The sequence below is a fragment of the Helianthus annuus genome, chromosome 4, assembly GCF_002127325.2.
Source record: "Helianthus annuus cultivar XRQ/B chromosome 4, HanXRQr2.0-SUNRISE, whole genome shotgun sequence".
Lineage (NCBI taxonomy): Eukaryota > Viridiplantae > Streptophyta > Magnoliopsida > Asterales > Asteraceae > Helianthus > Helianthus annuus.
In genome coordinates this window covers 175,176,910-175,202,638 of record NC_035436.2, presented here as the reverse complement: position 1 = coordinate 175,202,638, position 25,729 = coordinate 175,176,910, and the positions used below count along the sequence as shown (strand labels likewise).

At 35.1% G+C, this 25,729-nt stretch overlaps 2 protein-coding genes across 3 annotated transcripts; one reads left to right on the top strand and one right to left on the bottom strand.

Moving 5' to 3' along the window:
* Positions 1 to 5,194: 5,194 nt before the first annotated feature.
* On the top strand, positions 5,195 to 14,693 carry LOC110937359. Of its 2 annotated transcripts, none has more exons than XM_022179770.2 (13): positions 5,195 to 5,813; positions 6,706 to 6,778; positions 6,864 to 6,988; positions 7,073 to 7,495; positions 7,926 to 8,983; positions 9,703 to 10,151; positions 10,494 to 11,854; positions 11,964 to 12,124; positions 12,676 to 12,836; positions 12,945 to 13,105; positions 13,689 to 14,193; positions 14,269 to 14,368; positions 14,487 to 14,693. In XM_022179770.2, exons 1-11 carry the CDS (start codon positions 5,637 to 5,639, stop codon positions 13,872 to 13,874), a joined length of 4,335 nt encoding a protein of 1,444 aa, XP_022035462.1. In that variant the 5' UTR covers positions 5,195 to 5,636; the 3' UTR covers positions 13,875 to 14,193; positions 14,269 to 14,368; positions 14,487 to 14,693. The 2 variants fall into 2 exon arrangements, with proteins under 2 accessions (XP_022035462.1, XP_022035461.1); XM_022179769.2 differs by having other exon boundaries at positions 6,864 to 6,991.
* An 819-nt stretch (positions 14,694 to 15,512) lies between these two features.
* LOC110937360 (cullin-1) lies at positions 15,513 to 24,845 on the bottom strand. The gene is made up of 20 exons (XM_022179771.2): positions 24,686 to 24,845; positions 22,161 to 22,324; positions 21,956 to 22,055; positions 21,510 to 21,695; positions 21,383 to 21,430; positions 21,101 to 21,304; positions 20,154 to 20,231; positions 19,800 to 19,889; positions 19,641 to 19,721; positions 19,514 to 19,573; positions 18,715 to 18,744; positions 18,543 to 18,629; positions 18,313 to 18,462; positions 18,178 to 18,233; positions 17,973 to 18,093; positions 17,444 to 17,605; positions 17,232 to 17,375; positions 16,674 to 16,892; positions 16,397 to 16,564; positions 15,513 to 15,856 (listed from the first exon to the last, which is right to left on the bottom strand). The coding sequence occupies exons 2-20, from the start codon at positions 22,295 to 22,297 to the stop codon at positions 15,755 to 15,757; spliced, it is 2,223 nt and encodes a 740-aa protein (XP_022035463.1). The 5' UTR covers positions 22,298 to 22,324; positions 24,686 to 24,845; the 3' UTR covers positions 15,513 to 15,754.
* Positions 24,846 to 25,729: the final 884 nt, after the last annotated feature.

Below are 25,729 nucleotides of genomic sequence, written 5' to 3'. Positions count from 1 at the left end.
AATTTCAGTGCCATATTTGATGGAAAATCATCAAAATTCACCGTTTGAACGGCCATCTCAAGTATTCAATGGCATCCGATTTGTTCTTCTTGGTTACGATCCTCTAAAAAACTCACAGGTTTTAAAAGTTTTTGTTTTTATTTATTAATTTATGTACATGTATCTGATTGTTTCATATGATGGATAGATTCATGTGTTAAGAGTTTATAATTGGATTATTTCTTTTTAGTTGATTGTTGTTTGTTAGTTAGGGTTTGAGTTGATTTACTAGAATTATAGGAAGAAGTTGTAATTTATAATTATTTTTTTAATTTAAGTTGTGTTTACAGGTTTCACTGAAGTTTGTTAATGGTGAAGTTGTTAATGTCGGTAAATATGGTCCGAACTGCACTCATGTTATTGTTGATAAGCTTATTTATTTAAGTTTACTACTTGTGGTTTTTATGTTAACTTCCTTAGACTGCATAATTTGTAACATGTTTTATTGTTATGCACTTATGCTCATTGTTTATGTGCATTATATTACAATGTGTGTTTAAATTTTGCAGGATGATCTCGTATGTGTTGCTACTAGACGAGATGGAAAGATATTAGTGTCTAGCTTATGGGCTGATCACAGTTTTGATCTGGGAGCTCCTGTGGATGTAACTTCGGTGAGTACTCTAATCCATTTCGTATTCATGTGATCGCACTTTGTCATTATTTGTAAGAAACTATTCATGAAATAAGAAATCGGGGGTGGATGAGCTTCTTATGTGTTACATTATCGAATTAGTATCTCCATCACTAGCCGATGACCATTTACATTGTTTTTTTGTTTCTAATTTCTATGTCAGAGCATGTAGGAGTGCTAATAGTGGTAAGGTGTTGATGTTTTTGGTTCTAGAGAAGAGCAACCATGTAGGTAAGTTGTTATAACACTTGATGCTTTCATTTAGTTTTATAATTGGATGATCATCAAAAAAGACCAACAGATTGTACACCAGTTCGCCACAAATTATGATATTAATTCGTGAATTGACAAATATATTTTGATGCTATTTCAATTCTTCAGATTTCATGTGTAACTAAAAGTAATCCATCAGCCAAGTTGATATTAAAGGTAATATCTATAAACTCTTTTCCAAGTGTGTCTCTTTTCCCTCTTTTTTAATCACATGTAGACTAATAATTCCGATTTAGGTCTGAATTTGATGATTAATTTTGTTCATGAGTTTCGTTTTACTCATGATCGAAACATACCAAAAATGGTTCGCAAAGATTGGGGGCAATCGTAAAGATTGGGGGCAATCGTTATGGATGCTGCTTTGATGAAACAAGTGGAAGGAGCGTGTACCAAAACATTTGTCGTGAAGGGTAAGCGTTCTAAATGTAAGTATTCTAATAACAATTTCCAGCTATCGAAATTGTTATTTTCATAAACGTGTAGCTAATATATATGTATTCTTATGACTGTTTAATACGTGAATCCGCTGGTATAATTTATTTTATTTGTTTTTTGTTGTGCAATTTATGAAAATCATCCGTACCCACTTTTATCTGATAAGGTGTATCACTTAGAGAACATCAGATATAAAGGTACCCGCTACAAACGTATGCAAGATGAAAAAGTGGAGACTGTGAGGGATTTGCTGATTCTACTCTATACAGATCCAAAACAACTTGAAAATGTAATTACTAAGCTTCATTTTGCACACATATTATTACTTACTTACTTTATGCTACTAATAATGCATTTTTTCTTATGACATTTGTAGCTTCTTGAACTAAAAGCTTCTTCCAAGCGTTGGGTAGAAATTGTAAGAAATGCTCAGGCATCCAATGGAATGTTTTTGTACCTCAATCCCAGAAAAAGTGGCGTTGTTCTTGATGTCAGACGACAGTTAAAAGCGTTAATAGTAGAACCTCATCTGTACACACCAGTTGACCACCTATCATACCAACCAAAGGCAAGACCCCCCCCCCCTCTCTCACACACACAAACACACCCTTACTTTATGCTTGTGCTAATTGATTCTGTCAACAGGCGGAAGCTCAAAATTTGGTGAAGTTTGCATCTGAACACTTAATGGCGCTCGACTATTTTGAAGATGAGACTTCTCTTAAAAAACATCTTCAGTCGGACCATGGTTTCACCTCACTGCCATCGATAACAGGCGGACCACCAACAACCTCTTCACAGGTCGTTGTAGCCTGTTTGAATAATTTAAACCAGACACCATTTGAAACCTCTCAATCTGAACAGGGAAAAGAAAAGGTCCCTTTCGATGATGAAATGATCTATGCAACAAACTATTTCTAGGAGCATATTTCATTTCATCCACCCACTTTAAATGGTCCAAAACTACAAGCTTATGGCGAAGTTGAGTAAAGAAGCACAAAACCAAAAGATTAACATAGCTTTGGATTATATGATGTAATCACTAGAAACGTGACAGTTTTACGCTTGGTCATTGCATGAGAAATTTGCCCCTTCTTAAACATCAAAATGTATGATCCCTTTCAAAGACCCGCTTGCAAGCGGGCTGAACATAAATAGCAATACTTCAAGCACAATCCATTACGCAGAAACTAAATGGAGAGTCTCAATAGTGTTGCTCTAAGTCTTCAGATTTTAATATTTTAATGCTTTTGTGTGTTGTAATGGCTGTTCTCTGGTGCATCTGGCATAATTTAGCCAACACACTTGGGCGTGTTGTTTTCTGTTAGTTATTATGTCCATCTTAGCAGCTTGTTAAGGCTTAAGAATGGGATGTTTATGGTTGAATAAAATGGCTTCCCTTTTCATTCAATAAAAGATCTATTAAAAATTTAAAAGATCTATTTTATTAACTAAAAAGATCTATTTTATTAACTATGTGACAAATGTGTGATATAACATAATGTTATTATAGAGACTCCTAAGGTGTGATAATAAAAGTGTTGGATTTTCATTATGACCCATTGAGTCACTAGCCCATCCATTTTACTAAATCTTTCCCCTTAACGAGTTAGTAGTTTCATGCCCTCTTGACCCCTTCTTAGTAGCTTCCATGCACTAATTTCATTTACCAGTGCTAAATTATTGGATAAACTTGACCCGTTTAATCATTTATTTGTTTCTACTTTTGACCCTTTCAATCCAAATCCCGTCGCAACGCGCGGGTTGACGTCTCGAGCTAAATTGGTGTAATAGTTCGGTATAATTGAGTTAAATTTACAAACAGGAAGGCTGCAACTATACACAAATTAAAGACATATTAGAAGTAAAAATAGCTAAACTTTACAATTTTTTCTACTTCTAGCTGGCATGTACTCATGCGAATGAAAGTTCCAAGAGAAGAAGCTGCCTATGATCCCATACCGCCTTTGGACCGGCCACACCCCTTATCGTGTCGCCCAGTCACATGCTTTAGGTGAGGAACCAGAAGTAAAGCTAACTTTCTGATTCGTATTGTATTGTATTGTATTGTATTGTATTGTATTGTATTGTATTGTATTGTATTGTATTGTATTGTATTGTATTGTATTGTATTGTATTGTATTGTATTGTATTGTATTGTATTGTATCGTTTGAGGCTGGTTTTTGGAAGTATATGCGTGATTTTGTTGGTTTGGAGTATTTGTCATGTGCTCTGTTAGGATTTTGGATGGACCAGTTCTTTTTTTTTTTTTTGTGTGTGTGTGTTTGTGCTAGGTTTTCAGGAGCGTAACGGAATACTGGAATAATTCACAAGGTATGGTGAAGTATACCTCATTATTGGGCAACCGATTACTTTTAGATTAAAGATTATATTGGGTTTTGCACCTTTTTTAGAAATAGAATAGAATAATAAGGTAATCTACGTTACGGGTATTGTAAATGGTAAGTGCTGATGGTAAGTTAGTGATATGTTCATGTCTTGTATTATCGACTCCGCGACAACACGCGGATTTCCCACTAGTGTAATAAAATGTTTCACATTTTAAACTTATATTATTGTATTTATTAAACTCATCTCTATGAAAACTCATATTAACAAAAAAAAAAAAAAAAAAAGAGATAAATCTTTTCATAAACAAAACTAGGGTAAAGTTCTTGTACAAATAATCTTAACATACTAAACATACAAATTGAAGGAAAACTCAAAAAGACAAGGTGACATTTTTGTAATTATCAATAACTATCAAAGTTACTCTACAAATATACCTAAAAAAACCTAACCACTCCCCCCACCCCCAAAAAAAACCTAAACCCCCCACCCCCCAAAAACCTAACCCCCCCACCCCCCACCCCCAAAAACCTAAAAAAAACCTAACCCCCCCCCCCCCCCCAAACCAAGCTAAAATGCTAAAAACTAAACCCCCCAAAAAACCTAAAAAAATCTAAAAAAAACACACACACACACACAAATTATTTTATTTTATTTTTTTAACATTTTTTATTAAAAAATCGCTACTTTTAGTAGCAGCAAAAAAAAATTTTTTTTTTCTAACGAAATGTAGCGATTTTTTAATAAAAAATGTTAAAAAAAATTTGTGTTTTTTTAGGTATTTTTGGTTGTAACTTTGATAGTTGGTGGTAATTACAAAAATGCCACCTTGTCTTTTTGGGTTTTCCTTCAATTTATATGTTTAGTATGTTAAGATTATTTGTATTTGATTTTTTGCCAACAAAACTATCCAACCATGTCCAACATGTCCACTTCAATAGTCATGGTCATCCCTTATTTAATCTTTAATTTAATAAATAATATTCATTGTTATTTTATATTTTTAAATCATAACAATAACTATTCTATAAAAAAATCATATAACAGAATCTCAAGTTCAAATCTTGGATGAAAAGCTCTACTCAACCTCACAACCCTAACAAATTTTGCTAATTAATCATCAAATTTTTGCTAATTACACCTGATTTAAAAAACTGAAAGTCGTTTTCTTTTTTGTAATCGGTTTTGTTTTTGTTGGTGTTGGCTGCCCTTGTTTTTGAGGGTGGGCCTTTGTGAATAAAAGTTAACTTTCAAAAAAAAAAAAAGTTTATGGATAGTTGGATACCAAGTGGTACAACTTACATGAGCATATGGGATAATTAATTCCAAGAAAACATCACTTTAATTGAAAAATATACGCATTTATTAACATTCATTCAAGATACAGAAAGAAAAAACAAATAAATAATAATAAAACCCCACTCCAAAACAACTAATAATAATTGTAATTATGAAAAAATAAATAAAAGAAAAAAAAGCGGCAGCTGTACACCAAAACCAGAGTCTCCTCCGTTTTTTGTTTCTTTCATCGCTCATCGGTTTGAGCTAACAGAAGATCGTCAAAATTTTAACACGATCCAACCAAATTTAACCAATTTTGATCATAGATCGGCAACTAAGCTGCCCAATTTTTATTTCCTTTTTCGGCAATTTCAGTTTTTTGGTTTCGATTTCGTTTGGTAAAGATTGCCGTAGTTTCCGATCTTGATGTTTGGGGGTAATTCCTTGATGGGTTTTGATGGGTTTTCGATTATCTGAAATGGGTCGATGAGGGTTTCGAAATTTGTTGCGGTTTTGTAAAGTTAGTTTTGGTTGATTGAGATATTATAAGGTTTTGTTGAAATTAGTTATATTTTGGGGGAAAAGGTGTGTGTATTGGGCCCTTGTTGTGGGGTTTTGTTTTGGATGATTTCTGTTGGGAGCAGAGATGGTAGGAAGGGGTTAAGTTTGAGGTATGGTGGAGATATGGATTTAGAGACAGAACTTGAAGAAGGAGAGGCTTGGGTTCAGAATAATAATAATAATGATGATGATGATGATGATGATTCAAAAATTGACCCTGATGTTGCTCTCTCTTATCTTGTAAGGGTCAATTTTCTTCAATTGGTGTAGTTTTTGATTGTGTAATTGCTTGGTTATAATTGAATAGTAAATGTGCATTGTTTTAGAGGTGTTATTGTGTCTTGTTTGGTCAGATCTATGTGGTGTGTATAATTTGTTTTGGTTTTGGATGTGTAACAACTTGAATTAAGATGTTGGATGTTGCTAGCTAACTTTGAATCTTTTTCACGAAGGTCGTTGAAGCTTAGCAAGATGTTTTGGTTATTATTGTTGTTTCTAAGCTAGATATTATGGTGTGAATCTATGTTGCAAGGATACATGTTTAGGGATATGTGGATTATGATACTGCAGCGTGCTTATATACATACATACATACACAATTAGACACATACATATGTCTCGGGTGGGGTGTGTGAAGTCGAAAAACAAGCATTTAGCCGATAAAAGAAAGAAGCTATCTTATGATTATGTTAATAAACATGTAACTAAACACATATGAATCTAAACACTCGTCATTCTTTACTTATTAGTCGTAACTAGCGACGATTTCTAGCTTTCGTGTATCCATTGTTCGATAGATTTGATGGGAATTGGTCCCTTTTCATTTGAAATAGTGTAACCCTCGGTTGTGGTCAACAGTTTTGTGATACACTCAATATCCAAAGGTTTGCACTTTGCACCTTGCCAAGATGATTTGCAATTTTGCATATTAAAGTAGACTCTAGATATGGATTTATTGCGATCTTATTTGAAAACAAATAGTACGTGTTTGCTTTACTAATTTGTGTTTACCATATTGGAACTCTCAATAAATGGTTAATTATATCTAATTTCTTTATCTTATTGTCCTATCGAAGATTTGAAACATGTGCTTCTTTCTACTCATGTATACTTCTTATTGCAATTTTGTAAGGATGAAAAACTTCAAGATGTATTGGGACATTTTCAGAAAGATTTTGAAGGTGGCGTTTCGGCCGAAAATTTGGGTAAGTTGAAAGAAATCACAGCCGTTGACAACTTTTGAACTAAAAGTGATGGATCGCTGATTCTAGCATTTGTACTTACTTGTAGGGGCAAAGTTTGGGGGATACGGTTCGTTTTTGCCTACTTATCAGCGTTCGCCTGCTTGCCAACCTTCAAAGACGCCACCAAAAGTTCATGTCAATAATGCATCCCCTAATGATCTGCATCTAGAGGTAGTTTGTATTTGATAATCCAAAATCGTTATCGTATTAATATTATTATACCCACATTAATACCATATAATGGTTGCTACGCAGGGTGGTCGTCAGAATTCTGTTTCCATATCAAACACATCTCAAACAACAAGACATGGATCGTCTTTGACCACCAGTGCGCCGCCACCAGCACCACCACCACCAAGGGGTCCGGCAATGAACGGTAAAGTGAAGAACGATCTACACATGTCTTCTGCTAGGGCTGCTGACAAGTTGTTCACTTCTAACGGTCAGCAATCCATCAACGACAACTTTGGTAACCCTTGTGACCAAAAGTCACTAAAGGTCCGAATCAAAGTTGGGTCTGATAACTTGTCAACTAGAAAAAACGCTGAAATTTACAGTGGACTTGGGCTTGATGTATCTCCGTCATCTTCCTTAGAAGCCAGTCCCGTAAATAGTGATGATATATGCCATGTGTCTAATGACATCCCTTGTGAGGAATCCCCCACTAGTATTCTCGAGGTTCGTAGATGTTATTTTTATTCTTTCTCTTTTTCCCGTTCTTTAGAGATGATGAAATGGACTTAGTTGCTATGCAGTTAATATCCGTGATATATCACTGATATATCGGTTATCGGTCTCCATGTAAAATATCGGTACCCATATTATCTGCGATATTGATCGATATATCACCGATTTTCCCGATATCAGTACCTTTCTTCTTAGTTCTACCATTCGTCTTTCATCTTATTGTTAGTGTTAAATTGCTATATATATAAATTCAACATGATATTAAAATTACCGATATCCCACCGAGATAACTTATATCTCAAATATCGGTCCTTGGCCGATATCCAATTTTTTACCGCATTAACTGCTTAGCTTTGTTGGACGGTCTGATTAATTGGCCCGCGTCAAAACTAACGTCATTTGTATTTTAACCCTGCAACAGATGATGACGTCATTTCCGGTTCTCGGAGGTTTACTATTATCCCCGCTTCCATATGATCTCTTGTACTTTACCGAAAAAGAAAAACGGGAAGATAGTAGTTGTGGGTCCGTACATAAACGAAACGAGCAAAGTACCTATACAGTCAATAAGTCTGATTCTAAAACAGATCGAAATGAGAAAAAGTCAAAAACCGAGGATAGTTTTGCTTCGGTGGAACCGTTAAACGGCATTGACAGTGTAAAAAAAGAAGAATCTTTGGATTTCAAAAAAGGTGACGCTTATAAGGGTGAACCATTGGTTATACCTAATGAAGGATCGTTGGATCCGGTTATCGTCGATGATGATGTTCGGGTGGAGAAGCCTAATAAAAAGAATAATAATATCGTTGTAGAGGCAAAATCGGATTCAGATGTTTCAAAAAGTGGTAAAGTTTTTGATACCGGACTAGTAAAGCCTCCAAAGCAGACGCTTGCTCAAAAAGCTACATCGCATGAAAAAGACAGCGTGAAATTGGCGGTAACATCATCTTCCGGAAGCAAAAAGAAATCAAAAGGAAGACACAGTTTAGAAAACGGTCTAAAGAACGATAATTCGTCATCGAAAAATAAAACTAATGATTACGTGTCGAAATCGGAAGACCCTAAAAACAATATTGGGAAGGTGAGAGAAACATATAAAGATTTCTTTGGTGAACTTGATCCCGAACTTGAAGATTGTGATGACGTGGCATTGGAGGACAAACCGGACAAGCCTAAGGAATACAGAGATGCGGAAAAAGGTACTCAAGAAAGTGTCATTGTGTCCAAAGAGAGATTAAACGGAAACAAGTATCCAAAACCATCATCGTTAGTTTATCCAGCAGTAGGCCTGATGGGCCTGGGCCCACCTACAATGGGAAATGGTGGGCCTGTGTCTGATACGGCTGCTGCAACAGTACCTGCCGTAGTTAACGAAGATTGGGTTTGTTGTGACAAATGTGAGAAATGGAGGCTTCTTCCACTTGGTGTAAATCCCGGCAGCCTTCCTGAGAAGTGGCTCTGTAGCATGCTTGATTGGCTGTAAGTTTTTTTTCCACATTTGTAATTTATGCTTCTTTTTTTAGTTTGCAAAGTGAGAGATCTTTGCAACTAATTATCCATTTCTCTTTATTAGTTGGTTGAGTAAAATGCCATTTTTGCCCCTGAGGTTTGGCCAGTTTTGCGACTTTCGTCCAAAGGTTTGTTTTTCTACATCCGGATCCAACAGGTTTAAAATCTTGCCATTTTCATCCAGCTCGTTAGCTTCATCCATTTTTCTCCGATAAGTTGGGGGTATTTCCGTCTTTTTTGTTAACTTAAAAGGGAAATTCGGTCTTTTTCAGGGGTATTCCGTCTTTTTACATAAAGTGATAAGACTGAATTGCCTTTTAAGTTAGCAAAAAAGACGGAAATGCCCTTCACTCAACGGAGAAAAATGGATGGAGTTAACTAGCCGCGGATGAAAATGGCAAGATTTCAAACCTTTTGGATCCATATGTGAAAAAAACAAACCTTTGGACAAAAGTCGCAAAACTGGCCAAACCTCAGGGACGAAAATGACATTTTACTCTAAATTGGTTTCTAGAGTTTAAGAATTAAAATACATTCGACCCATCTCCTTTTAACTAATTTTTCTATTTAACCCATTTAAGTACACTCCTAATACTTTATTTTCTTATATAGTAAAAGAGCATCTTTCCTCGAATAATCTTTTAATCTTTGGTTTCCTGACGTACTTTATTGTTGTGTCCAATCCTTAGGCCCGGAATGAATCGGTGCAGTATCAGTCAAGAGGAGACAACAAAGGCTATGACTACCCAATTTCCCGGCCCTGCACCTACGGTTCATGGGTTTCAACCTGGTGGACCCCACCAGCCAGGACCGATACCGGTTGAGCCACTGCCACTGCACCCTGATCAAAGACACCAACCTTTTGGTCGACAATCTAGTGTAAAGAAAAATCATGGAATAAAAGATGTATCAAACGAACCGCCGAAGCAGGAGAGACCCTCGATGTCTTCTAATTCCACAAAAAAGAATCTACAAACGTCAAATAAAACTAGGAGCTTGAATGGTGCAAACCAGTCCCCTGTTGTAAATGAAATAGATTTTCAAGATTCGGGCCATTCTAGTAGCTTGATTGCAGAAAAACACAAATTGAAGCACAAAGAGAAGAAGAAAAAAATACGTGAAAATTTTGTGGATGAAGGTATTTTTTAAGATGTCAATTTTGATCTTCTCTTGTATTTTATAGTGGAAATATCAACCCCTTTATCTACAAATGGGTCGATTTAGGTTATATTTTTTTACCCCACATTTAGGGCTGCAAACGAACTAAACGTTCAGCAAACACTTTGTGAACCGTTCGTCGGAAAGTTCGTTTGTGTTTATTCGTTTATTAGACGAACGAACACGGACAAAAAATTTTGTTCGGTAGTTAAATGAACAAACATGAATATAGGCCGCATTCGTTCGTTTATGTCCTACAGTCACATTAAGCCATTTGTCGTGTATTAATGTCTATTTTGTTGGTTGTACTACCGTTTCACAGGAAATAACGCGCTTCAATTGAAGATTAGAAATAAAAGAGAGACTAGTCAAGATTATTCCAGAGATTCCAAAAAAATGAAAACAGAAGATAATCACTGGACCCCGAAAGATCGGGCTTCAGACCATAACGAAGCAGTCGGTAAGACAATTAACAACACCTCCGTTAATGATTTACCTTCAAGAAAAGACCACCCGAAATACGATGATCACTCAAAAGATTCAAAATCTACCTTAAAAGTTTCCGGTATAAATCCCAAACATCCAAATGGAACTTTTCACGAAAGAGATCTTGTAACGAAGAGGAAGTCTCATGAGCTTGATGATAATACGCATATAGAAGAAACGAGCGAAAACAGACAGAGAAAGGGTAAAAAGGTCAAAATATCCGAGGAAGAAAAAGGTAGAGTATTGGCGGCTACCTCAAGCTCTTCTAAGGTTTCGAGTTCTCATAAAATGAAAACCAACAACCATGAAGCAAAAGGGTCACCTGTGGAATCAGTTTCTTCATCTCCGTTAAGGATTTTAAACCCCGATAAACTTACGACTTCTAAAAGAAATATCGGAAGCGTTGATAATTCTCAAGATCCTAATTACCGATCAAATACATTCAAGAAGGAATTAGATGTAGGAGAGTCTTTAGATAAGGGTGTACCCTCTCTTGAAGTTGAATCCTTAGGGGCAAAACTGTCAATTCAAGGAGAAAGAAGGAATGATGATCAATCTCACTCCAACGGATCTCGGGCGAGGAGAAACGGGAAAGGATCGTCTTCAAGATCTAAAGAGAAAAACCGGAGTTCTAAATCTGATATTGAGAAGATTAATGTTAAAAAGTCCGAACGTATGACTGAAAACTCAGATGTAGAAAAGTCAAAGGAGGGACGAAATAGACCGGTAGATATAGTTGACGATAAACCATCCGTTAATCCGAGTAAATTTGAAAAAGGGTCTGCTTCAAATAAAGAATCTTCTGGAAAACCGGTCTCGATTCAAGATGTTAAGCAAAACAACATGCCAATTGAACGGGACAGTGAAAAAGTTTCAAAACGCGATGCTTTGGGAAAAGGAAAACCACACTCGTTACCGCCGTCTGGTAAAAGTCAAAGCGAGTCAACACGTCCTCCCCAACCTGTTGTAAGTTCTCAGAAGGCAAATGATGGTGTTGAAGGCAGTGATGCATTGAAATCGATAAAACAGAAAAAGAAAGATGAAAATCAGAACGGAAACCAGTCGGTGAGTGCAAGACATCCCACACCAAATGGACATAAGGGAACACCGAGTCCACTCAGACGGGAATCATCGAGTCAGGCTGCAAGCGCTATAAAAGAGGCGAAAGCTCTTAAACACATGGCTGATCGTCTTAAGGTCAATTAGCATTTGTTTTTTTGGTTATGATAATATTACGTTTTGTCCAGTATCGTGTTTGTTTGTGTTACCTTGCATGATGTTTGACATTAACTAGCTGTTTTTGCAGAATTCCGGAGAAAATCATGAGAGTAATTCACTTTATTTTCAAGCAGTCCTAAAGTTTCTTTACGGGTCATCTTTGTTGGAATCTAATTATAGCGAGAGTGGCAAACATGGTGATATGATTCAATCAATGAGCATGTACGGTAGCACTGCAAAACTTTGCGAGTAAGTCATCAGTAATTTAATTTCAGTTTAATGGTTAAAGTAGTCTCAAAATTAATTAAATATAATTTGGTCCCGAGCTTTCCAAAAGTACACAGATGGTCCCTGTGGTTTGCACTTTGTAACGCATTTAGTCCCCAACTTTTTCCAAAAGCACATGGATGGTCCCAGTGGTTTGCACTTTGTAACACATTTAATCCCTAACTTGGACATGCTAAAACCTTTAGATTTGTTGGCACGTGACTAAATGCGTTACAATGTACAAACCACAAGGACCATCCGTGTACTTTTGAAAAACTAGGGACCAAATCCAAAATTTTGGTAAACCACAGGGACCACGCGTGTACTTTACTCTAATATTTATTTGAAAATAAAGGACATGATTACAGAAATTTAATGATGCTCTAGTTAAACCTAGTTCAGTAATCAAATCAAACATACTAAACCATACTCGTAATCTCTGTTTATGAAGTCATCTAATTATGGATGATATTATTCAATCATAGAAATAATGTTGTTACGTGTTCTAATATTAACGTGTGATTGAATAATAGGTATGTTGCTCATGAATATGAGAAACTAAAAGAAATGGCAGCTGCCGCACTAGCCTACAAATTAGCTGAGGTGGCGTACTTAAAGGTGGTTTATTCTTCACATACAGGTGCCTCAAAAGATAGACAGGAATTGCAAACATCTCTTCAAATAGGTCCTACCGGTATGTTACGTCTTTATTTTTCTTTTTAATCTCTTTCTCTTGGGGAAGATTATAACGGATACATGCTTGTAATAAATACAAGTTTATAATTTGTAATTGTATATGTAGGTGAATCTCCGTCTTCATCTGCCTCTGATATCGATAACTTGAACAATCCAGCTGCTGTTGACAAAAATGCCCTTGCTAGGGGTGTTAATGATCCTCAAATTGGTGGAAATCATGTAATTGCTGCTCGGATTAAACCCAACTTTTTGCGGATTCTTAACTTTGTAAGTGTACTCTCGAAAATCAACAAATTATTTGATTTTGAATAGGGATGACAGTTTCCACTAAAATACCTAAAAACGAGTCAAGTTGGATTATAATGCATCTCCAATGAATTTAGAAAGAGTAAAACGCCATTTTTCGTCCCTGATGTTTGGCCAGTTTTGCGCTTTCGTCCGAAGGTTTATTTTTTCTCATCTGGATCCAAAAGGTTTAAAATCTCGCCATTTTCATCCGGCTCGTTAAATCTTGGCAGGCTAACGAGCCGGATGAAAATGACAAGATTTTAAACCTTTCGGATCCAGATGCAGAAAAACAAACCTTTGGATGAAAGTCGCAAAACTGGCCAAACCTCATGGACGAAAATGGCATTTTACTCGTTTAGAAAAGTGAACTGGTCAGGGCTGCCCAAAAATATATTCAAACAAGAAGTTAGATTGTTTTCTGGATCATCAACTTGACCAAAACTGACCCGCTTTGACCATATTAAAAAGTTGCCGTCTGACACAAACTTGTTTTGACTTTTGACCCGTCATCTAACGTTGATTACTTATAGCTTTTGGCATCTCACATCTTAAATCTTGGCAGGCACAAGATGTCAACTTTGCAATGGAAGCTTCTAGAAGATCCCAAATCGCTTTTGCAGCTTGTGGTTCACAACCAGAACATTCCCACCATAAAGAAGTAATCAAACGGGCTCTTGATTTCCATTTCCAAGACGTTGAAGGATTGTTACAACTCGTACGGGTCGCAATGGAAGTAATTAGTACGTGATTTCGGTGGGATTGAAAAAAAACTAAATGGATTTATGAGCTAACCACGTGTTTGTGTTTATCGATTATGTTAAATCTTGGGGATTTGCAAACAAGTGGTGAATTACAGTTTGTACAAGTGTACAGTATTAGTTGAAATGCGTTACTTTCTGATACGAATAAGGACCCAAGATCCAATTCTGATCAAATAAAAGTAGCAGATTAAAGATTTTTGATCAGATTAGTGAGGATGGTTTTGAAACAACTGTAAGAAAGGTTGTTAATTTGTTATATCTTGATTGTCATTTGGAAAGCGTTGACGTCAAGTTTCGTCTTTTGAGGTATGTTGACTTTTTACGGACCAACATATGTTTCTGTAAAAATTTTGTATTAACTGAATCTGTTTTCGGTTGCAGTTGATTGTTCTGTATATAATGGAGTTACATTAGATTAGATTCAGCAGTGACAGAAATCATTGAGTATATACTTGATGTAGCCTTGAGGATGGTTTAACAGGTGAGATTTCATTTCATTATTACTTATTTTTATAAACCTTTTTAGGGACAAGTATTAATGGTTATTTATTCCTTTTATTTTTCTGGTTATAATGATTTTATCTTCCTTTTTTGGTCAGATGAATGGTGGGGAAATGCCTTGATGATGATGATGATGATGAATTTGTATGTCATTTTTCGTTTGTTGCTTGTTGTAATGGGGACCTACCATGTGGACCTTGGAACTTTATATGTATGAGAGAATGACATCGATACGGACACTACTTTCGAAACCTTTTTTATGTGAATCTAATGAGCAAACGTTCCGGCACATTATTTGTTTAAAAGTTGTTACAAAATAGTCCATATGATCATTTTTTATGAATTTATCTTGCATTTTCTCCTCCTTGTTTGCGCCGTCCTCGAACAAAATTTTGATATGCAGGATATCGAACCCTAATAACAGATCTTTACCTGTTTGATTCAACACGCTATTACCCGCAATCCAAAATTTTGATTTTTAACCATATAATCATAGTTTTCCGGGTGGAACTAGTCCCAACAATGCTTTCCTATGCAAAATCCCCGAAACCAACCCAAATCTGTACCCGAGATACGTTCCAAAGGAGAGCTCTAAAGACCGCAACTACTATTACCACCTGAGAATAACGGTAATGAGAATGCTATTGGTAATCCAAGTTAGCAATAGGTTGATTGAAACAATAATGGTAATGAGAATGCTATTGGTAATCCAAGGTAGCGAACAGTCTCATGCCCGGTTTCATACCCGTTAGTTTGTTATGTTAGAAATAGAAACATAAAAATAAAATTTACAGATGATTCGAGTAACCACCGACACAAATTTTTAAACTAATTCTGTACTCCCCAGTATCAGAATCAATCCCTTTACCCACCTTGAATGTTTCAAGTATGTCCGTTAGCTTCGAATTTGTTTGCCATCCTAGATAAGAATTAAGAAGATTCCTAACAGGTCGGGTGTCTGGGATTGCGGTTATCAAATTGTTGCATTTAGCAAATCGGAGAAAATCAACTTTAGTTATGACGATATTGCAATAATCAGTTTAAATTAAACTTGTCAAACCTAATTGTTCAAAAGAAAAATAGCAATCCCAAACACCATTGATGCTACCCTGCATGCTAGACAATTTTTATAAAATAACTTGCATTTTTTTAATGAAATCTAATTGATTCATGTTGTCTCAACTGCACAAAAATAAAACCGAGTATCAAAGAAAAGATATCCACAAAGAAAATGGGTTTGACCCGTATCAATGTTCCCATGATAAGAAGTTGCAGTGTTTGATTGGTTGTCATAAAGACTTGTTTAGCCTTGCTTCTTTGCAACAAAATGTGATTTTGCCAAATACCAGCCAGCGGCTTTTCATGATCATGCCAAATACCGATAGACGTTAGGGTTCTCCTTGTCTCTTTCCAAGTATTCTCTAGTGATCAGGTCTTCAATCCTCTTCTTGATTGCTTTGAAATCAGGCTGCACATTAAATACAACTCCGTTAGTTTAGTAACTTGCTATCTAAAATATATTAAATGTATTATGCTTTCAAAACATGGTTGTCAATAGCGATCGCTATAGCGCGCTACGTAGCGTATAGGTCTAGTGTCGCTATTAGGGCTGCAGCGATAGATAGCGAGAATAGCGACACTTAATTTTTTTAATATCAATGGCAATTAAATATAGCGATAAAATCGCTGGATTTTAGGTTTTTGTTAAACATACATGTAAGGGTATTTTATTATATATAAAATTTAAAAAAAATCTAGTGTATCGCTATTTATAAAATAGCCGCCCGCTATTTATTGCTATTGACTATGTAGCATATAGGCTTATCGCTATTTGTCGATATTCGCCATTAAAAACTAGGTTTCAGATATTTATCTATAAAAAGGTATCGGAGGCGGCACACACTTAAACAGACTACATGTAGCTCAACTATTTTTTACCGACCAACCCATTTAATAGATGAACCAAATTGACCAGTTCATAAGTAAAGAGCAAGTGATTAAAAAAAACCTTGAACATGCGGCCTAGCTGTTCTACGCACTCCAACACTAGTTGTTGATGATTGAGGGTTTTTCTAGACTTCATGATGCGCACGATAGCGGCATCTATTGCATATCTCCTGTCCTTGTCAACATCCTCAACAACCTTTTTCCTCTCATCCACAGGTGGCAAAGGAATCTAAATGGTGTAAAATATACAAGTCAGACGACATTTTTTTTAAATGTAATAAGAAAAAAAAATGAAAATAATTAACATATATTGGGAAAGTTCTGAAGTGGATGCATACCCTAATCCTCCTCATCCTATCAGTGAACTTCGAATTGAACTGAAAATAATCAGTTTCAGAAACAGTTCTTGAAGGTGGCTCCTTGATGAGAATCTTATACTTGGCGCAAGATAGTGATTGGAGTAATCTAACGACATCATCATCAGCAAGATTTAACTGTGTTTTGATTTCTGAAAAACTTAGCCTATCTGAACCATTAAACAGTAAAAGAGCAGCTGCCTGAAATTAAAAAATAAATAATATTAATAAACTTAAAAACTATCATTAGATGAGGACCATAAACTAAAACTAAAACTAATGATAGTGAAATCGACAACCTCTGAACCAGTCCAGTTCATATTTGGAAGCAGTTTAGTCGCAAAACATATTGTAAATGCAAACTTGGAGATGCATAGTTTGAAAAGAAATATCGTAAGAAAGAAAATAGTAAGTTTTAAGCGCAAGTGAATTCTGAAAAAACCAATTGTGCCCCTTAGCAAAGAAACGGTTGCATTAACAAAAAAAAAAATCAAAAATTGAAGTCTTCAATTACTGTCTGAATTTACACTCAAATATTACCTGGTAAGTTCCCAAAATCAGCTCTATTGTTTTCTGATCAAATTTACCATTCACATTGCATGTTCCCAAAGAGTATATCCATGTGAGCTTTCTGTGTTTAGTTTTTGTCTGATAGAACTCCTTAAAAACTTCGACACATTTCACCTAAAACGCAAAAACAATTAGGTTATATATCAACAAAATAATGTATATACATATTAGCAACAACTTACCATCTCTTCAGGCAAGCTAAGATCAGATGATTTATAGCTCGGCCAAAAACCGGTGGTTAAAACAGTAACAGTCAAATCAATCCCAGGATTGGCCGAAGAATTGTTGGAAAGGTAATCATTGAACTGACTATGATTCTCTTTGGCCAAAGCCAAATCTGTCACCTGTGGACGAAAGTAATCAAGTTGTAAAAAAAACATTAATCATGTGACTATAGATGAGAAATAAAAAGTAAGTTGTAAAAAAAACATTAATCATGTGACTAGAGATGAGAAAAAAATAGTAAGTTAAACAAATGGGTTCAGCTTGAAAAGGGTTTGACTCAATACTTTAGTGTTCTTTGTAAAAAATACATCACATGTACTAAATGTGTAAATCAAGCTACAAATTTAGCATGTTTGACTCAATTGAAATGTTTCCCTTTTAGCTACTTAAAAGTTTAACCTCATCGAGCAAATCACAACCCAAACCGACCAACCAAAGTTTTCCACCTTTAGACATGACATGACACGACATTAGCCAACTAATTACCATGCCCTCCATCTTCGATGTGAACTGCCCACCACATTGCTGTTTTAGTTTTGAAAGAATCAACCTTTCATGATCATCATTTGCACTTTTATCAAAAAGCAAACGCCGGGAAAGTTTTTTTCTGCAGACAATTAGTAAAAAGATTTTTAAGTCTTCTTAAATTGTAGCTTTACAACAAAACGAAAAGCTCTTAATAAATATATACCTATAAAACTCGGCAAAAAGATCTTTGTCGCTGATGTAAGCAAGGAGTTTAACAACCTTTACAAACCAAAACCAAGGCACCATAAGAATTAAATTACATTAAAAAGGACCAAAATATGAACATCAAAAAGCATACCTTATCCAAAGTTTCCTCTATAGCTTCATCACTTAATTTCTCACTACCTCCTTTTTTAAGGATGTTATCACAATATGAAGCCAGTAGCTCAGCACTAGAGGAACCAGCCACAACTTTATTGCAGAAAACCTCAAAAGCCTCTTTAAGGGCCTAAAAAAGAAAGGGGGTCAAAAGGTAAGCGTTTAGTTAACAAAAAGCACAATTAACTAAATTACAAAAGACAAACTGACCTTGTGAAATAATGTGTGATTCGAGAAGCAATCGGTAACATATGCCATGAATTTGTCATGCAATTCGATTATTTTTTTGACAAACACCTGGAATGTCGACCACGTTAGATTTTATACAAGCACATTTATCGCCATATATATTTTGTCTACTGAACAATGTCATAATTATTACCTGCTCTTGTGGACCACCAACGTTCTCCGCCTGTGAAAAATTGTCAACAACAGTTGATGAAGTAAACAAGCAAAACAGTAATTTACAGTTGAGCAACATTCGATAACTCAACATATGCTTTATAATAATAGCAAGTAATCATTTAATGAAGCAAATGGCTTCGTGGGTAGCCCGGTGGGTTAGGTGATTGCCAAAATGGGTTCAAGTTGTTTTGGTAGGGATCAACACACATAGGGTCAATGATCATTTTTATCCGCTTTGTTAACCTTTTAACACTTAAATATAAGGAGTCTTTTAGCTAACTGTTTCGATTTGGCACGTTAAGAATAAAATGATACATCATAAGCCAAAGCCGTTTACAAGCAAATGGGCTGATATTGCCTAGTACTCATGAAGTAAGATCACAAAAGCAAGTTTCAACTTTAAGGAGTATTAATTACAATATGTTCTCATTCTTTAGGCTTTTCAAACAAATAGAGTATCAACATAAAAAATATCTTGTAAAATTTCACCCTTGCTTTGAAAAGTCATTTTTTAGTTCTAAATGAATATAATGCCTATAATAACAAACCTTCTATAAGAAAATGCGGAAAAGCTTGTTAAATATAAATCCAAAACTGGTAATATTGCATTACTACCATAAGTATGAATTTGGGTTACATTTAACCTTTGTGGGTTAACCCGACCAGAACTTAAATTGCTTACTTTTTACCCAAAGACATTTTGACTTGATCCCCCCCCCCCCATGACATCCTTAGCAAATGTCATGCAACTCAAACTTGCTAGATATTGTGATTACCTTGTTACTCGCAGCATCTTCAGCCTGTTGAACTAAAGACATTCCTTCAGCAGTAACATGCTGGTACCCAAGAAACAAACATTGTCAGCACTGCAATAAAGAGTGTATGTAGACTACTTAGTGGTACCTGCTTAAACATATTAGCAACAGGGTCCAATCCTTTAGGAATTTTGGAGAAGAGCCTAAACATCCTTGTTAGATCTTCCACCTGTTTGTGGTAAATACGATAATTGAATAGATGATATTATACTCAGATGCAAAATCCTTAATGTGAAGATCATTATACCTTGTCATCTTGAAGCAAAGTACGACATCCAGAATGCTCTTTTTCTAGCAATTGACTGCTATATATAACCAGCAACTCATTTTGCACATTCTATATAAGTAAACAACAAAGCATAATTGTAAATCAAAACTGAAGCAATTGAATGCCATTATAAGTGCAAGGATCTCAATGGATTAAAGACAACAATACATATGATCTCTTATGGTTTAAAAAATGATTGTGAAAACTACAGCCGAATCACCAAATTATTACATAAGACCAGTCACCGTATTCCTATCATTATCTAGTTGCGATAACCTCAAAATTGATATGTCACATACTTTTGCAACTTTGACCTATATCGGAAATACTAACCTCTAAGAGCTTTGGTTCACTGCTTGTGTGCAAATAGTTCAAGACCCTCTCTTTTTCCTTCTTTAAACAATCCTCAGCCTGTGTTCCATAAAAGAAGCAAATCAAACAAGATGAAACTAATACATTATATGATATATGTACCATAGTTGTTAAAAGCCATCGCCTCTTGCGCCTAGGCCCAATTTCCTAGCAAGGCGAGGCAATTGCGCCTTAAGTCAAGGCAATTGCGCTTTAATTCTCCAGGTGATGGTTCATGCGCATATTCCAGTGAGATTCCTAGATTCTGGAGAGTTTTCGGCCAAATTCTTTAAATTCTGGCAAGATTCCAGCTAGATTTCCGACTTTTATCTGACGAAAACTATTTTTCTACACTTATAAACAAGCATTTATAACTTTGGTACTAAATAGACAATATAAAATGTTATATAATAGCTTTAGTTTTATTTTATTTGAAGAATGGTCTTAACTTTCTATTATATAAAAATATTTTAAGTTTTTTTTGTGCGCTTTTTTTTTCTCAGGCCCGCGCTTTTTTTGCACCTTGCGCCTAGGCCACAGGCGAGACCTGTGCGCCTTGAGTGCGCCTAACGCCTTTAATAACTACGATATGTACCAACAGTGACAAGAATGTCAGCAGTAACAACAGTAACTATCATCAATAGATATAAAATGAGAGCACGGTAACGAGTAAAACAGGATTTGGGTTAAAACAGGTAACTATTTATATGTTGACCCAGCCTGTAAACAAATTTTTCAACTTTATAAAAATATGAAGTTCTAAATATTACAAAAACAATCTGGCTGATCAACTTAGTGGGGTTTTATGAACTCGTTTTGACCCATCCAAACCAGAATCGACCTAATTGGCAGTGGGCCAAAACTGCCACCTCTCCTAATCAACAATGATAACAGCAGAATGACGGTATATAACTTTCAAAGAATAGTACCTTCAACATGTAATCAGGACAAGAATCTTCAACAATCCAGTTTGATGCTTTCCTCGAATAATAAGCAGCAGTATCGGTAAGCATGTGAGTTTCGAAGTCTTGGACATAGCAATCCATTTGTCCCATCCCAATCTCGACAAATATACCAAGAACATTTTTTAATAATGCCCTATCAATCTGCTCTCCTTCTCGTTCTTGATCAATCTAGATCACAAGCACTGTTAATTTCAACTTCACATGACAGGCAAACAGATTAATAAAAGAGTAAATAGAAAGACCTACAAGAGCAATTACAGCATCTCTGGCTTTACCCTTAGTCTCCTCATAAACCTGCATTAATAATCATTAGCAACACGAAAAGCAAAACATGTAATGAACTATGTGCTTATATAATTAAACAAGTACTAACCAATTCCCGAAAACAAGTTAAACCAACTTCATTTAGAGCTGGTAGAGACCTCCTAGTAATGAAGTAACGATCCAAATAATGAAAAAACCTTGAAAGCCACCTAACCATTACTTTATGGTTCGCCCATCGCTTTACAAGCTCACGCAACATAAACTCGTCGTGTTTCTCTCTCAACGATGGTAGTACCTTAAAAAATGATGTCAAATGCAACTGTGAGAATCAATATCAAAGATAATGTAAAGGCATGACTTACGAACATGTGCACTCGCACTCATATATGTGTCTGTATAAATAAAACACTAACACAAAACTTTATACTCACAACAAACTACAACGAGAATCATGAATCTTATAACTTTGGCATCTGTACAATTGTTTACATGCTCTAATCATGCAAACAAATAGCAACTTGTGCTGAAATTGAAACAAAAAATAGAAGTGTTTACCGTTGATCTAATATATTCTTCAAATGCTTCCTTATATTTATCATACAGCTGTTGAGAATAATCATGGGGAGGCTTTTGAGTGCACATGTTATAGATAGTGCTGTACACAAAGTTAAAAAACAGAGCACGTTAGAATCTTTGATGACAGATAGTGAGTATTCTGCGAAATGAAAAGGTAGATAAACTTGAAGGAAAATGAAGATACGTGTATAGCATCATGTATTCTTCAGAGGTAAATTGTTCTGGATGCCCTTCCAATATTTTTTTCAGCTTCTGAATCCCACTCTGCATGAAATTCCATCCTTCTTCTAATTCCATTGGCTTCATTTGAGACATCGTCATTACCCTAAACCTTCAGAATAGTATAAACTGAACAAGAACAAACTGTATATTAGAATAAGACTTTGCCAAGGTCACAATGGAACATGAGTATGAAAAAGCATATAATGATATTATATACTATATTGGAGATAATAATACAGGCAGTTACACTCCAAAGAAATAATTCAAAATTCACATTACTGTAACGTATGTTCGTATGTTTGGATAGTCTTTTAATAGGTTTATTGTAGCTGATTTGTAGTGATAGGATTCCAGATTTTTCAGCTCTTATTTTTTCTATATATATTTGTCAGTAAGTCAATGAATAAATCAAGTTTATATACTAGACACAAAACTTTTAGCATGTATATAGAAAGCTAAATCTATATTAACGTGAATGCATAATGATAAATCTCAAGTACATACACTTCTGAAAATAATTCAAAAAGAACCCAAAGCAAACTTCTGAAATCATTTAGTTGCACATAGCTACATAAAAACATCTTTGTAGATATTAAAGATGTCTAGGTTATCCTATTCTAATCCTCCACTGCAACTGTAAGTCTGTAATTAGAAATCCTTATTTCAATCATAATCGCATTTCTCGTAAATAAATATAATCCCCAGCTTAGATTTAATCCATAAAATAGAAACTATAGTTAGTCTATGTCGTGACATTCATCTATCCAGGGTACATTCTGGAATTAAAGTGATGAACATTTAGCCAATGATCAAAAGTATCACCAGAGAACAAAGCACAACTAATTGTTGTAATATTATGTGGACATTGTTGCTAACGGAACATAGAAATCTGACACACTTTACAATTTATTCAGAATTGGTTAAAGTTCGGCACACCCAAATTGCATATTGAAAGCAAGAAAGTTGCCGTTAATGTTGTTTACTTGTCTTTTTAACTTTCAATTACTATTTGCGTAATTTACGGTGGACCTGGCGAATGAGTGGGTCGTTCCGGATTCTGCAGTACATAAAATAAAAAGAATAATAATAATAAACAACATGTTACAAACCCAAAACAGCATATGTCAAACTTGTTATCTTTCAAAGTTGGACAATAAAATTCTAGTTTTTGATTAGTCACAGGGACATTTATATAATTAACTCTTAAGTTTTAATAATAAGTTAATTAATGTTTCGGATTTATTCTAGTTGTTTTAGTATGATTTGTGTTTATGCATTGACCTATTTTAGCTTTGGTTATATGTTGCTATTATGTTTTTTTGGTGAATCATCTTCAACATGGTGGCTTGTTTTTTGCGTAAATCAAAATTAAGCTTTTGTGATTCAAATAAAGGGTTTTCAAGATATCGAAAATGGTAATTGGCTGCTTTTTTTTTTCTTTTTGACAGCTGACATAAGCATATACGGATGATCCAATCTTTTTTATATGTCGTAACATTCATCTATCCAGGGTACATTCTGGAATTAAAGTGATGAACATTTAGCCAATGATCAAAAGTATCACCAGAGAACAAAGCACAACTAATTGTTGTATTATTATGTGGACATTGTTGCTAACGGAACATAGAAATCTAGACACACTTACAATTTATTCAACATTGGTTGAAGTTCGGCACACCCAAATTGCATATTGAAAGAAAGAAATTTGCCGTTAATGTTGTTTACTTGTCTTTTAACTTTTAATTACTATTTGCATATATTCAATGCAAGCATTTTAAAGCTATGTGCAAAAGTTTAAAAACTTTTGTTTTTCAACCTATCTCCCTAGTTCCGGTCTTTACAGTCACTTGCTGTATAAGTTTCTTGCCTGAATAATGTGTTGCTTCCTGATGACACCAAAAAATAAACACGCACAGCACCACGGTGATAGAAACTCAATCGACCCCGTTAATCCAAACGAAATTTAACACTTCTTTTGCGATATCTGATTTGTTATCATGAATCTTCTCTTCTGCTCCCTGGAACGAGTTAATTATTGTGCCTATCGGTTGTTTAATTCTATATTTACCATGTCAGTGACCTGTAACCCTTACATTGCAGATATAAATACTTCACAATTCACAATAAATTCACTAGTAACTACCCAAAACATGTAGTCATCCCATCATCAACAGCCTAAAATTAGCATAGTCTAATATATTAAAACATCAATCAATTAAACAATGAAATACGTATCCCTATAAATCCATACCGACAAACAATTATTTTACTCAAACCCTAGTTTACTACATAACATGATTTTTTCCACAACAATAACAGCACAGACCAATCAACACCAGAAAACCCTAGCAGACAAGCAAAATCACCAAAAATCAAAGCCGAAACACGTAAACGATCAATCCGAACTGTAAAATTGAATAACGCGAAGCATAACAATTGGTGGAAATCATAAAGTAAGTAATCAGAGTGATGATCTTAATAAAGTACCTGAGATTGTTAGGATATGACACGAACGAAAAGAATCAGCGATCAAAAAAGCAGATGAATTGTTAGGGTTTGTGGTTGATAAAAGGGGGAACGAAGAATCAATATCGAAGGCTGATGACTCGCGGAGTCCACTCGGCTTTTGATTTCTTTAATTTTTCTGTGTACGAAATTATCCTTTTATAACCGAGAGATATTTGAGCCGACTTCTGACGGTGTTGATATATTCTTTTTATTTTTTAAAAAATCTACGTTTATCGAATAATTAGGGTTTTGTTTATATTCTGATCTGATTCTTTAATATTGTTCGAAAATAGGTAATCTTATGTCTCACAATTTAAAAGGAAGTTTGTTAGCTAAATATAAAATATGGCTCCAGGTTATAGAGGAATTTCGTGTATGTGAAAAGTCATTTTTATACCTCTTTCTGGTCTGCTTTGTAAAGTTATGTTTAGTGTCTAACTTTGTGATAACTTTTTGGGAAAATGTCACAGAAATGTAATCAAGTTTGCCCATTGTTCCAATTAAGTATTCCAAACTTATATTGTCTCTCTAAAATAACTAAACTTTAACTTAGTATTCTAATAATGTGTAATTACCAGGTTATCAGGTTACTATTTTTTCTCCTATTTTTTACTTTCCTTTTGTAACATTCAACTATTTCATATAACAATAAAATATAAGAAATAAAAGTCAAACGAATTTTAATTTCAAATCTCCCACCTCGTATAATTCTCAATTGCCATCTTCGTTTCATGCTCATATGTATCGGAATAGTTATTCCATTCAAAAAAATCATTACCACCTTCTACGATCCAACGGAAGAGCTTGGTAACACGAAATTCGATCATCAGCCTTTACAAACACCTTGTGACCTCATTCCTTATCGTCCTCTGTTCCGCTCAAACTTCGACGCCGCACACGAGTTCGTCGCCACCGCTATTTTCCTCACCATTCACCACACTCAATTCTTTGATTGGTGCGCTTAGCTTCGCCGTCGCTAACATCTACTTCGATCCACGAACAGGCATGATGAACGAATCCTAT

What these genes read in the sequence shown, in the direction of transcription:
- LOC110937359 (XM_022179769.2), top strand. Translation starts at nt 5,637, where the DNA reads ATGATTTCTGTTGGGAGCAGAGATGGTAGGAAGGGGTTAAGTTTGAGG. An exon ending in ATGTTGCTCTCTCTTATCTT is followed by an intron (nt 5,814 to 6,705) that starts GTAAGGGTCAAT and finishes CAATTTTGTAAG; the next exon opens with GATGAAAAACTTCAAGATGT. An exon ending in TCTTCAAATAGGTCCTACCG is followed by an intron (nt 12,837 to 12,944) that starts GTATGTTACGTC and finishes TTGTATATGTAG; the next exon opens with GTGAATCTCCGTCTTCATCT.
- LOC110937360 (XM_022179771.2), bottom strand. Translation starts at nt 22,297, where the DNA reads ATGACGATGTCTCAAATGAAGCCAATGGAATTAGAAGAAGGATGGAAT. An exon ending in TGATTTTGGGAACTTACCAG is followed by an intron (nt 16,893 to 17,231) that starts GTAATATTTGAG and finishes TTTTAATTTCAG; the next exon opens with GCAGCTGCTCTTTTACTGTT. An exon ending in AGCTAGGCCGCATGTTCAAG is followed by an intron (nt 15,857 to 16,396) that starts GTTTTTTTTAAT and finishes TTTAATGTGCAG; the next exon opens with CCTGATTTCAAAGCAATCAA.